General features: G+C 42.7%; 1 protein-coding gene and 1 non-coding gene across 2 annotated transcripts in view; both read left to right on the forward strand.

Annotated features, from left to right (window-relative positions):
* The window catches only part of col27a1a (collagen, type XXVII, alpha 1a), a 47,677-nt gene that overhangs the window by 20,908 nt on the left and 13,191 nt on the right, over positions 1-13,578 (forward strand). Inside the window, exons 8-26 of the mRNA XM_011604630.2 lie at positions 1,209-1,253; positions 2,510-2,563; positions 2,800-2,844; positions 3,884-3,937; positions 4,581-4,625; positions 6,564-6,617; positions 7,785-7,829; positions 9,168-9,221; positions 9,380-9,424; positions 9,831-9,884; positions 10,047-10,100; positions 10,291-10,344; positions 10,426-10,479; positions 10,832-10,885; positions 11,004-11,048; positions 12,468-12,521; positions 12,611-12,655; positions 12,739-12,792; positions 12,881-12,934. Coding sequence (XP_011602932.2) covers positions 1,209-1,253; positions 2,510-2,563; positions 2,800-2,844; positions 3,884-3,937; positions 4,581-4,625; positions 6,564-6,617; positions 7,785-7,829; positions 9,168-9,221; positions 9,380-9,424; positions 9,831-9,884; positions 10,047-10,100; positions 10,291-10,344; positions 10,426-10,479; positions 10,832-10,885; positions 11,004-11,048; positions 12,468-12,521; positions 12,611-12,655; positions 12,739-12,792; positions 12,881-12,934 — 963 coding nt within the window. The remainder of the gene's footprint in view (positions 1-1,208; positions 1,254-2,509; positions 2,564-2,799; positions 2,845-3,883; positions 3,938-4,580; positions 4,626-6,563; positions 6,618-7,784; positions 7,830-9,167; positions 9,222-9,379; positions 9,425-9,830; positions 9,885-10,046; positions 10,101-10,290; positions 10,345-10,425; positions 10,480-10,831; positions 10,886-11,003; positions 11,049-12,467; positions 12,522-12,610; positions 12,656-12,738; positions 12,793-12,880; positions 12,935-13,578) is intronic.
* Positions 3,622-3,705, forward strand: mir455 (microRNA mir-455). Its single transcript, NR_105351.1, has one exon. It is a non-coding gene; the product is annotated as a microRNA mir-455 (primary transcript).

Raw genomic sequence — 13,578 nt, forward strand, 5'->3', positions numbered from 1 at the left:
AACGACACCAGCCGACACAATGTGTCTTTTATTTCGTTTCTGCCAAAATGCGCTTAAACTTCCCCAGGGCGCTCCTCGGATTAGTCGGAGAGGACGAAGGGAAAAAGTACTTATAGAGGGGAGCTTTTGTAAATGAAAAGCATTCTGGTGGTTTTATCTGATTGAACACACATGCTTGTTAAGCAAGTGGCGTTGTAAACACAGGCGGACAGGAATGGTCAGTCTTATTAGCAAGCTTATAATGAGTGAGATAAGGACCTAAGATGGTCTAGATTGGGGCTTGAGGGTTATGTATAATACCCAGGACTCACAGTACTGTATGTAGAGCTTTGTAATATAAGCCCATACACATGTTTGTACTACAAGTAAGCCATGTAATTAGACAACAATGTATATATATCTTTATGTGAACGTGCATGTTATACTCTGACGTATAGAAGTGAGTCATTTGGACACAAATTCACCAAGATAGTAAATTACATTTGTAGGAATCTTTACAATAATCTTATAATCAAATATATTTGCACGTAAAATCCAGATCTCTTCTGTTGGGCCAGGTTGATAACGCCACTTATTTAATGTGTGAAATGTGTACGTGCTCCTCCTAGTGGTTTTTCTACAGATGTACACCAGATGATGTAAAGCTATCCTTGTCCCGAGGTGCAGTTAGATGACAGGACTAACGGATGATTTACAGGAACATGGGAGTCTTGGCCTGATGCTTCCTAGCTGCGGTTTAGGAAAACGCAACAACAGGCTCTTTCCTCTCTCTGCTTCTTTGGGCTGGTTGTGTTTTTCCATCCCAGCGTCTCTTGATCTCTAGTAGACTGTGGCCTGGAAAGACATCACCTTTGATTTAGTTATGCTCTGCACCATGTTGGGGGTCTGAGTCAGCAAAAACCAGTGAAAAAAGGTTCAATGTGTCTGCTTAGCAGGAAGAGGGCGGAGCCTGTTTTCTGGTTAATCCGTCCATCAACATGCCACGAACCTGGCACCTTCTCCGCGATCATGACGGGTGGAAAGTGTGATCTCTTGACAAAAGAGCAGATTGGTTCTTTGCACATCAAACTTGTCTCAATGTTGTTGTCAACACATATATTTACTTCACACAAACCAAATCTGGTGTTTTCTTTCCTTCCATGTAAATGTATCTGCTCTGTCCCTAGCTGTACTCCAAATAAACTCAACGTTCTGGTTTTTGTCTCCAGGGACAGAAAGGTTACCCTGGCCCACCTGGACTTCCCGGAGAGCCTGTGAGTATTTCTTGATTTCAGCAGCACCTTTCACATATGTCATCCTCACCCTACTTTCTGGACATCCCATATTTGTGCAAAGTCCAACATTCCTCTGTCTTACAGTCTGCACAACAATGATGTAATGCTCGATGATAAAGAGTAAACTGAAATCCATGTCAGCCTATGCGAAGTACAGTACCTCTTTTACTGCTGCTGCTAGTGATCATTGGTCATTTATCCCTAATATTCCCTCAGGCCTGTTCCCATTTTTTAAAATATCAGTCATTATCCGTTTGGTGCGCAGTGAGCATGTCCCCAGGCAGGGTAGCCAGATTAGATTTGCATGTTATGAAGGGCTGGTGAGGAAAAACATCTGGCTACAGTGCTGGGGAACAGCAATGCACTCCAGGATATCAGAGTGCGGTGCCAAATAGAGAAAATAGAGAGAAGAGACACAGGAAGAAGCCAACTAGGCCAACAGTGACACACACACTCAACGGCTATTACATAGCAGCTTTGGAAAAAACATTTCTCTGCTGTCCTTACTTGTTTTTGTCTTAAAATCAGGTGTGCATTTCTGTTTTTGTCCTACTCCCAACATATTTATTTGCTGCAGCAAAGTCAAAGGCCGTCTATATTGTACATCTGAAATGAACTCTTTACGTAAGAGGTGAAGATCCAGAGCTATTTTCAGCAGGACCGGCTCATACTTGCACTGTTAGTCCTAAGGAAAGGGCTTACTCATGGAAACCAGAGTGGAGGATTCTCCTCATGGTCACAGTTTTAAATAAGTGCCTGTTCTGTGAGTGACGTCACCAGGACAGGGATTTCCCACACTACTCAGCATGGAAGAGTACGCTCTCTTAAGTGTCATGTCTTTGTCCACCCCTCCACACACACACACACACACACACACACACACACACACACTCTCACACCATTCCCACCCTTCAGCATGAATCACTGTAACAACAGTGAGTGAGTACACGCAACTGTTTGGCCATTGGGACACTCCAGCTATTGAGAGCAAAGGCAAGCTGGTGTCTGTAACACCGTAGCGCACCACGAAACCCCTGCTGACCGGTCAAAACCCCCCAAAAAAGAACTTGTACATGAAACCTGACAAGCAGGAGAGCAGGAAAATACAATTTTGTGACTGATACGCAATGGTGGCATATGCAACTACTACTTTATGGAGTTTTCTTTTCCCGTGCACGTGTGTCTGTAAAATGTCGATCACATCCCTCGTCTCAAACACTCTCTCATCCCTACAGGGAGAGCAAGGTCCAGTCGGAAGTCCGGGTGCCAAAGGTTATCCTGGCAGGCAGGTGCAGTAAATCCTCTGCTGTGACTGGTACAGTTGTAGTCAGGGCAGTAAGGGGCAGTGGTGGGATTAGGTTGAGTTGAATACTGGATTTGGAGGAAAGGAAACTGTGGGTGAAGAAAATGTAGAGAACTTTGGATCGCTGCTTCCACAACAGACATTTTTAGTATATTTGAAATCACTATTATGTCAGATGTGTCCTGTTGAACGGCTCACGTGAAGTCTGTCCTTGTTTTTCAGGGGTTACCAGGGCCTATAGGACCAGAGGGGCCTAAAGGCGTTCGGGTAAGCTGACCTGGCATCTTTGCATTTCCAAATTTGATGTTATCAGTCAAAATTGGGATTAGACACAAAACTGTATGTTTATAGGTGAGGTGGCCTGACACTGATTATGTATATTGGGAACACAGTTTAGCGTGAACTATTTTGTGCCATTAAACAGGGGGAAAAAAGGCATATGCACTTAGAAGCACCAAAATCCACACAGGTATTCATGCACCAGCAGTCAACCCCTGCATGCATAAACACACTGGTTCACACTCATTCACCTGGTGTGTTACACACTATTAATACTGTGCTAAACTTTGGAGCTTTTACTTGCAGAGTAAACATTGTATTACTGTATGCAGACACATGCTGAATGACTGGCGGTTGATAACCCTGCACATATAAACATACACCCTTTAAGTACACAAACAAAGAAACACACGCAATGACACAAACCGTGATTTTAATGTCACGTTCCAATAAAGCTTCTTTATCAGCTCCCCTTGGCTGCTCCAAAGCCTTCCCCTGCCCCCACTGGCTGGAATTTCCTGTTTAAGCTCCGTATGAGGCCCTGCTGTCTTAAAGAGGCATTCTAGTTTGCTCCCTCTCTCTCTCTCTCTCTCTCCTATGCTCTCTTTTGCAGTGTACTCAATATTGTGCACGCTCAACTCACCTGAAACTCTCACCTAACCATTCCTCTGGTGTTCAACTGTTGTGGTGTTTGTGCTCGTTTTCCTCTGTGTGTCTCACCCTGCACCCACAGCTCATTCTGGTGTCCTGGCTATCTCCAGAGATCCCTGGTGTGAGGGTATGTGCCCTTGGACTACATCGTGGAAGCCAGCACCATGCAGTCCATGGGCATATACACTTGCCTCATGGCTTTGTTCTTCATGGATTCCCAACCTATTCATGCTGGACCATCGGCCCCCGAACCCCAGCCTTAGAGCCTAGGGGAGTTGCTGTTCCATCTGCTGATTTGACAGCACCTAGATACTCACGTCCCGATGTTTCCTGTTTTTTCCTGTTGTCTGTTCTCCTCCACTTTCCTCTCCTGCAGGGTTTCATTGGAATCCCGGGGCTTTTTGGCCTTCCTGGGCCTGATGGCGAAAGAGTAAGTTCTTCTCAAATGCTGTAAAGATTTTAAATATGCTGTAAACAACCAGCTAATGGTTGTAGGAGATGACAACACTGCATCTTCTGCCATATCGTTCAGCTGTTTTGTTATTATAATGCAGGAAACAGTCCCCAGCTGTCCAAAATGCTGCTGTATAAGCCCGTGTGGGAGTTCTGATGACTCATATGATAAAAGCCCCTGCTCGCAGCCCTCTGCCTGATCTCATCAAGGCCTCCTTCCCCGAATTCTAAAACACGAAACAATTAGCCTACATATGACAGTGTGTGAGATGGTCTGTAATCATGACCTCTGCAGCCTGACACCAAGATGGTTCCCCATTGATCTGCACACATCAGACAGTGACCTGTGTTTATTGAACATAAACACATGCATGAGATGGAGGCCTTAATCTTCCATGATACTTGATGTTGAATAGGTTGCAGCCAGCTGTTCTTTGTAGTTGCAACTTTAAAGCGGTTTTTGGCCACAGCATTGTCCGTCTTTACATGCTTTATGCGCTTGTCATTAGATGTTTTAATGTCTTTTCTTCTATCTCTCTTTCCCTGTCTTCTTCAAACTCCTCTTTTCTTCATTCTGCCCTGTTTTCCATCCCACTGCGCTCTCTTGTTTTGATTTTCAGGGCATTCCAGGCGAACCAGGGAAGAGGGGCAAGATGGGTAGGCCGGTAAAGTTTTGTCTAAACATACTTTACAGTCAATCTTGTGATGAATTGTGCTCAAGTCTGGTGTGTGCTGTGTTAGGGTTTGTTAAATTATAGGATTGGGGCAGGGATCATCCTCAAAGTAATTCAAATAGGGGAGTGATTACAACTATGTTTGAAAACGAGTTATTTTATTTGGGTCAAATTGAGAACTTTTGGTGCACCCCAAACACCTACAAATGGAACATTTATATGGCCTGCATTTGCGCCGTTTAAGTCAGTATTTCCATGGCTAGTGGAAGGGTTAAACTGGAGCCCCAGTGCTGCTGAGACCCACCAGTCGCATATCAGGGTCTTGAATTCAACAAGAAAAAGCCTTTTGTTGAATTAACCCCCCCTCCCTCCTCCTCAAGGATGGACTGGAGCCATTTGGAGGAAGCTGCTGGTTTTGTTTTGTGTGTCAGATTGTGTTCAAAGTCACTTTGACAGAGTGTTTCAGGAAAAAAAACCTCACTGAAACTCACTGCTGAGATCATTTTGCAGCTGTTGCTTATTGGCTTTTCATTAAATTAGGCTTTCAAAGGCTAGAGTGTCTGAACAGTGTGAAGATTTGAGAACTGCTGCACAATCTGGAATTAGACAAATGTAGCTGCAGATCCACATTTGCCAAACGTGTGACTTTGTACCGCAAATAGAGCTGCACATCATGTCAGTCATAAACACTTTGCAGAAAAGACCCTCTGAAGGCCATTTCAGAGTTTTTGGCACAATTAGAACAAAGTCAGTAAGTAAAGTATTTATATAAGTACCACCGTCACATTTTTTTCTCTTCCTGCAGGCTTTTATGACAGTTTTCAAGGCTGCAAAGAAAATATAATGATTTATCCACCTGAGTTTTGCACGTACAATTATGAACTCGACAAAACTTTGTCATTTTAATGCATTTCCATTTTAGTTTATAGCTTATAAACCGTATTAGCTGAACTTAACAACACCATAAAGTTGGAGTCCTGTGTGGAAAATTCAGAACCAATCCACAGTCAGGATGATCTTTCAGAGATCATCTTCCCCCTCCCTGCTGTTGGAGAAAGAACACAAGAAGCACTTGAAACCGGGCCAGACGTTTTAATAGCTACCGAGTAAACGCACAACTGAAAACAGTAAAGGAATCAGCATATCTAAAACAGTAAAAGGCTCTTGTGTCTTATCAGGCAGCAGCTACTGTATATTACATAGTTAAATAGCTACAGCGTCAGGACATATGTACTATGTTTGGATGGGAAAGCTGCAGCAATTTTGAAATGATCCCAAACTGGTTTTCACAATAGCTACCTTGAAGCAAAAAAAACCCAAAAAAAACCCAGCAATTCCCTGCTCTTCTGCAAAATTCCACTTTGAGGAGTAGCAAAGCTTAAAATAGGAATCCAATTCATGCTGTGTGTCTTAAGGATCTTTCAGAAATAGCAGAGGTATCTCCAGTAATTAGCATTCTGAAACAAAGCGTGGCAGCCTCTATAACAGAACGTAGTTATTACGCGTGTTTCTCAAAGGCCAACATTTAGAATTCTTTGGCACCTGTATTTTTGTGGTCTCCCCCTGCAGCACCATCTTTAGCAATGTGTAGATTAGCTTACTGTTAAGTGCACTTTGTGTGAGTGGAACATATTAGTGCCTGCGTTCAACATCTGTACAAGATCTTGTTTTATTTGATGTGTCGCATTTAAGTTGAGCCAAATCATTGTAATCGCTGCTGTAATTCACTTCAATTCAATTCAAGTTCATGAAAAAATTGTTTGTAAATTCATAAAACAGGAGCAGCATGGATTATGTGTGTGGATACGCTAATGTTTGCTAACAGGACAACTGTGATCAAATAAGACAGATTAATTAGTAACTGCACCAATTGTATTGAATGTTCACTGATATGCAGCAGAGCATAAGAGCTACTCTCTCTGTCTCCAGGGGTTTCCAGGGGACTTTGGGGAGAGAGGACCACCTGGACCAGATGGAGAGCCAGTACGTCACAACACACACACACGCGCACACACTAAAGCACAACCATGCTACACACAGCAACACAGTAATGACATTTTGGCAGCGCTGGTGAGTCAGTCGGCCCAGCTGTTGGCCTCTGGTTTTCTGCTTCGTTTGGAGTGATTTATTTAGCTCTGGACAAAATTTACTGCCATATTTAATTTCATCCTCAGCTGAACACCAATACGGAAATGTTGATACCTCAAGAATGCAGCTGAACTTCAGTGTAAATTAAAACTGAAAAAATATATAATTTAAAAATAAATAAAACATTTTGCAAAACAGAATAAACACTCCCTATCTCAAGAAAAAGGGGGGAAAAAACCTCCATCTCCCTGACCCAGTGCTTTATCCTTATAGAGCAGGTAAAAGCTCCTCGTTATCCCTGCTGTTTTTCCTCCTCCTCAAAGTAAAGCGTGTGTAATATCCATCAGACAAATCCAATCTTGGGGTAACTTTTGAAAATATCTCGAGTATGGATTTTCAGAAATCCGCGTTGAATGCTTTTCTGTGAATTTTAACACATCTGCAACAAATTTAAGAGGGTACTATAGGGGTGGGAGGTCCAACTCGTATTGCTTTGCACTCTTTTTAAAAATTTTTTAAAGAGAAATATAGTAAAATTGGAAAATGAATAGGAGCATCTCTCGGAGACAGTGTTTCTTTCATTAACATGGATACAACTGATCACAGCATCTATGCTAATTATCCTGCATTGTCATATCACTATATGTAAAAGAATATGTTTATATAGAATATTTATTTAAAGTAAAACAGTTTGATTTAAAATATTGTAAATGCATGTTTGCAATGCTAATTTGCAGGGCATTATGATGTTTAAAAAAAATGATGTTATAATTCATCCTCTGATGAAAAGGAATAGAAACATCCCTTTATCACATTCTCTAGAGAGACTAAAGCTGGATATGTGAAAAAGTGTGCTATTCAGCTCACATCCTGCTTCACCTTAGATTCACACACCCCCACACGCGCACACACGCACACACGCGCATACAGAGAGCACCTTCTCTGTGTGTGAACACTGGGCCACTCTTTTGAGAGTGTTTTCTTAGAGCTAATAACTCCTCAAACTCGCTCCCTCTCCCAGTCCCTTCATCTCACTGACTCGCTCTCCTCCTCTCTGACTAGGGTGAGATGGGAGCCCCTGGTCCAAAAGGAGTTCTTGGACTTATTGTGAGTAGCAGTTTTTTACGCATTTACGTGCCTGTGCGTTCTACTCCTCTAATCTAACAGAATATGCTCACCGAAAATGCTGTGGAAGGTAGAGTGCGATGCATAAATTATGTAAGAATTATATAAGTCTACACCTCCCACACTCCTCTGCAGGACAACACTGATATCAGCTGTTTATATGAATATGATTTCCTGTTTCATCCCTTCACTTTTTTCCATTTTGGAAGCAGAGATCTTGCCTCGCCCACCCATCACCTTGCCCTCCGCGCCTGCCTGACCCGACAGCCACATAATTGTGTCTGATTATAATGTGTTCCTGGTTTCGCTTGTTGTGTCCTGTCTTCACCCGTCACTGCCGCTCCTCCCAGCCTATTCTCGGCCACCGGTGGCGGTGGTTGGCCTGTAATTGCGCAACTCTTTGATTACAGCTCTGCGCTGAGCACCCTGATCCAACTTTGCACTCTAGCACAGATGCGCTGAGCTTCACACCAAAAATATAATATATAAACACTCCATTTAGGGGGCAGCAAGTCTGAATTTGGTTAAAGTCATTATATAACACGACATGTGTGTTGAAGCAGGAATTGTCTGATTGAGACACTGATGTGTCACTGGACCCTCTAGAGGCTAACAATCCTGGAGCCACAGGACAAAGGCTGCTGTCATCTCTCTGCTTTAATCCAGAATGAAATCATGAATATGTGTTATGAACTAAGATATGAACAGAAAATACAGTTTGTATTGTCGAACTCTTTCAGATGCCCTGATTATTATTACGATTAGGACTCTATTGGAGGGAACATACTGTCATTGCTCGAGCTTTCATCAAGAGTGCGTGTTGATGAAATGATATGTGATACAATCCAGATACTTCCTATCATCCTACTGTCTGGTTGTAATGTTGGTATTTGCATGCTGAGATGGATTTTTATCCGGCTGGCACGCATTTTAGAATTTTCTGGGGCAACGGTCATCCGCAGGCTCGCCCCAGAGGTGTGTCTTCGCCCTGTTACTGTGTATGTTGTTGACAAACAACTGCAGGATTCGCCACAGCGAGTCAGTCCCGCTCACGGAATGGATGAGCGCTGGCTGTGACCGACTCTGAAGTGGTTTGACCACAATTAGCTGCTTAGAACAAAGTTCAAAAACTAAAAGAAGCGCAGCACCAACTGAAAAGCCACTAAACTCTCACTGATGTGCCTGATTAATCGTTCTGGAGAGGCCAACGATGTCCAACTGTCAACACCCAGTTTAGCAATTAATTCTTCCTTTTGGACAGAGACATCAGCAATTGCTTGACCACATGTAATGTGTGTTTGTCCCCTTTTCTGTAATTAGGGTGACATGGGGCCTATCGGTGAGATGGGCCTTCCAGGACCCAGTGGATTAAAGGTAATTTTAGAAAATGAATCTGTCCTGTTGTTTGAGCTGCAGTATTCTTTAAATGTCCTCTATAACTATTCTGCCTCCTCTGTTCTGTGGCTAACAGTCCTTATGATGTCTCCTTATAAGTGAACCTTTCTTATCCACATTTTGATGCTATGTTCTAGGGGGTTCCTGGAAATCCAGGAGAACCAGGACTGAAAGGTGATAAGGTGATCTGAATATTCCTGTTATTGGCCTGTCTTTATGCTTTTATGTTATGGATGTCTTCCTCTTCTGACCCTGCTGTAGATTTCTCTGTCCAGCCTTTAGCCTGTGATGAAATTTGTAACATATGAAAGGAAATTTCATCTCTTTAATTTTCCAATTTAAAACAGATATTTTTAACAACTTATTTTTAACATAACTGTCAAAAAACAGATAATTTCAACAAAACAATGAGTTAAAAACAGGGCACATTGTATGGAAGCAGTGATGCATCCCCATCAAATTTATTATTATTATTATTGTTGTTGTTGTTGTTGTTGTTGTTGTTGTTGTTGTTGTTGCAGATTAACTAAAGCTAACTTGAAAATTGTAGTGAGGGGGAAAAATGACAAACCCTCTTTTTTCCACCAGGGGGAAATTGGAAATCCTGGAGAGCAAGGAGAGATTGGGTTCAAAGGAGACAAGGTGGGTCACATGCACAACGCACGTGCACGATACAGATGCATGTTCTCCTGCCACCACATTCATATTACATTGGTTTTATTGTAGAGCTTCTGTTTCTAATATTTGACCTCATAGTTCTGTCCTTTCCCCTCAGACACTGTTTTGTTTGTGTGTGTTTGACAGGGCATCCTGGGTCCTCCGGGCTCACCAGGCATCCGCGGGAAACCAGGACCACAGGTTAGCTTTAGCTTTAATGGAGCATTTCTCAAGTCAGGTTTGGGGAAATGTTTTGTTGTTGTGGGAAGTTGATCATTAAAATAAGTTGAATTTGGTTACATATTTTCAGAAAACAATACATAATTCATGTTAAAGCCAATGGCAGAGGCATAGAGGATGTTTCATGTACTCTTGCTGGTCTCTATTACAGGGTAAGCTAGGAGAGAAGGGCCCTGATGGGTCACCTGGTCCACCAGGCCCAGAGGTTTGTATTTAAACCTCAGCAAGAAATACGCTTGAAAGTTTGAGCATGATAAAAACCTTATTCCTGACCTGATGGTTACAGGGGTTCCCAGGTGACATGGGACCACCCGGAGAGAACGGCCAAGAAGGACCAAAGGTGACCAAAGCTGCTGTTGAATTTAAAAATTTCTTTTGAATGGAGAGTCCACTCTCGTGCAAATGTGATGTTTCTTCGGGGCAACGTTGACAAAAGGAATGAAACTGATTAAGTTCAGGCTCAATATAAACAGACAGGGTGGAGGTGGGTTGTAAAATGACTTGCAGAAGGAACAGACCAAACTTGTTCAGCTAAAAATGTTGTTTTGTGCTTTACTAACACGTAACGTGGGTCCAGTGAGCTGCCCCTTGATGCTGACTTCCCTCACCTGCCTGAACTAACACCATGTTCATTTCATCTGAACTCATTTGCACATTAGCCTTAATCTGACAACTGATTTGTGCCCATTCAGGGAAAACCAGGGGTGAGAGGTTTACCTGGGCCACGAGGGCTGCCTGGCATAGAGGTGAGCGGGCTTCACTTAACTGGGGCTACACTTAACTGGCTTCACTTAACTGGGGCTACACTTCTGCCTTTTGTCATTAAACATTATTTGGGCTGAAGTCTGTGCCATCTGTTTCCAGGGAGACGAAGGCCCGATCGGACCACCAGGCCTTTCAGGACTTGAGGTGAGTAAATACATAAACACAGAGTCCTTCCAGTCAGACAGGGAAGGAACAGCAGCAGGACGGTTACAGGGGTTAATTCTGTACAGTTTTTAGCCTGCGTTACCCTTTAGGCACAGTCTTTGGAAAGGAAGAAGTATCGCTCTCTCTCTCTTTCTGTGTTCTCTGTAAAATTCAGGTTAAATTTTACTCACTTTCCTCTGTGTGTTGTGTTAAATAAGTCAGACCATGAGCAAATGACAGAAAAGTAATTGAGCCCCAACCAATACTTCCAAAAATGTTAATTTTGTTGAATGATACAAAGACAATTCTCTCTGTTGCACTAGATCAGGTTTGAATAGATAAATGATCAAACCACCTAAGGTTAAATATCCTATTAGACTGCCCATCTTCCCTTTAGTGTCAGTCATGGTTTGTTGTTTGAAATATAGGACCACTGCTTATTAACTATTATTGAAACTGGAGGACAAAGATGCTACTTTTTAATAGTAGTGCCTGCAATCCGTATTCCTGACCACCAGGGGGAGATAACTGTCATCAGCATCTTCCTGAGAAGCTTGGTTGTTATCAGAGACTTCAGGCTGTTTATGTTCCACCACAGAAATCAAAAGATTTTTACTGCATTGGATTACAGAGAAATCTGAGTCGTTTTGCATTTCTCATGATCCCAGATGCTACCTGTTTTTCTTCATCTATTTTTCTTTTCTCCGTCTTCCTCCCAGACATCCTGGTCTGTCTTTGACTCTAACTGCCTGTACACTCCCACATGTCCTCTCTGTCTCCCACCCACTGGTCTCGCACTGTTACCCCGCTCTCTGCTGTCTAAGAGGAAATGTTGTATGTCTCCTCTGGTTGATCCTTGGCCAGATGCCGCAGATCATCTTTCTCCCTGCTCGTCACAGAACAATGTGTACTATTCATCTCTCATTACTGTTGATCAGCTTGAGTTGACAAGATCTGACCAGTCTGAGAACTTCACCCAATTCCCACTATTGCCATTACAGCTTGTGTAAAATTCTTTATTAACCTTTACTGCATCGCGAAAAGCTGCCAGCTTTTGAAATAAACCTTTGGAATTGTTGAGTCACTTCAGGGATTTGGCTTCAATTTGTGATCTGGAGTTGCTGGTTTTCAAAAGAAAAGCACTTAGCTCACCTACTGGGGATTGCTGTCTGAGCAAGATTAATATCGCGGTCATTGAAATCTTGCCAAGACATACTGTCATCATCACCTGAGCATGCTATTGCCTATTTCAGCACCACGTACAGTCAGCTGCAGCGTGTTGACAAGTTCCCAGCTGCTTCCTCGATCTGTCATCTGGCCGCACACAAATCGTCTTTATTCAGAAGGAATTTGGGATGATTATTAATGACATCTTAAGTGTCTGCAATCATTTAATCTTTGCTATATTTCCTGTTTTAGGGTCGATTCGGCAGAAAAGGATTTCCTGGGAAGGTTGGGCCAGAGGGACTTAAGGTAGATTCTTACAAATTGTGCTTTTCCCTAAAAAACTAAATTATTATTAGAGCAAAAAAGAATGATAAGAAACATTTTTGTCCCTGCAGGGAGAGCCTGGAGTCACAGGAAGCATTGGACCCACTGGAGAAAGAGTAAGACACCCTGACACAGACGCCTCCTTTGTTCCCAAATGCCTGCTTATTCATCCCTCCAACATTGTGTCTCTGTATTCCAGGGCCTGGTGGGTTTCATTGGGCCTGTGGGAGAGTCGGGCATACCAGGAGAGAAGGTAAAAAGAAAAACATTTTTATTTGCTTTTTGAATATTCCTCACAAGGAAGACTTAGATGGCTAAATGTTGTTCTTGTGTATTTTTAGGGGGATCGAGGTGAAACAGGCCTTCCCGGACCACCCGGAGAAAAGGGACCGACGGTGAGAGACGACGAAGGTGTAATAGTTTGGGATTTTTTTGGGGGGGTAATGTCTTAATGATAAGCCTAACAGCCATCTTAAATTATAGTGAGTTATTCCCAGGGGAATATACTGTAAAGTGGTCACTGCCAACACAACATGCACAAGGAAAAAGAAAGCATCACACTTTTTTTTATTGATTTGTAAGGTCTTGGCAGGAGCCATGCAGCTGGAAAAAATAACATTGGTTTAAACAGATCCAAAGCATCACTCGAAATGATTTACAGCCCCTTTTTGAGTATGGAATAGTCACACTGGAACGCTGACTGCACCTTAGGTTGCTGAAAGTAATAAAGAGGAGCAAAGACTGAATCTTCATCATTATTCCATCTATCTGTCTGACCCATATATTGACGTATATATTTTTAATTAATGTCACTATTACACACCTCAACCAAACAGGCCAAGTGTCTCTCCTGTCACACTGTGCCGGTTTGCTACGCACCGTCTGACGTGTGAGCGGATGGAGTGTAAAAAATGTAGTCATCATTCTTGCTGGAGGGAAAAGGTTCCTGTTCATAGAGAGCCAGTTGGACGAAGCTGGAGACTTAACCTCGCACGCGCACGCACACCCTCCGAACATTTATAAGGAAGTTCTCTGTTTG

This window comes from Takifugu rubripes, chromosome 6 (genome assembly GCF_901000725.2).
Source record: "Takifugu rubripes chromosome 6, fTakRub1.2, whole genome shotgun sequence".
Lineage (NCBI taxonomy): Eukaryota > Metazoa > Chordata > Actinopteri > Tetraodontiformes > Tetraodontidae > Takifugu > Takifugu rubripes.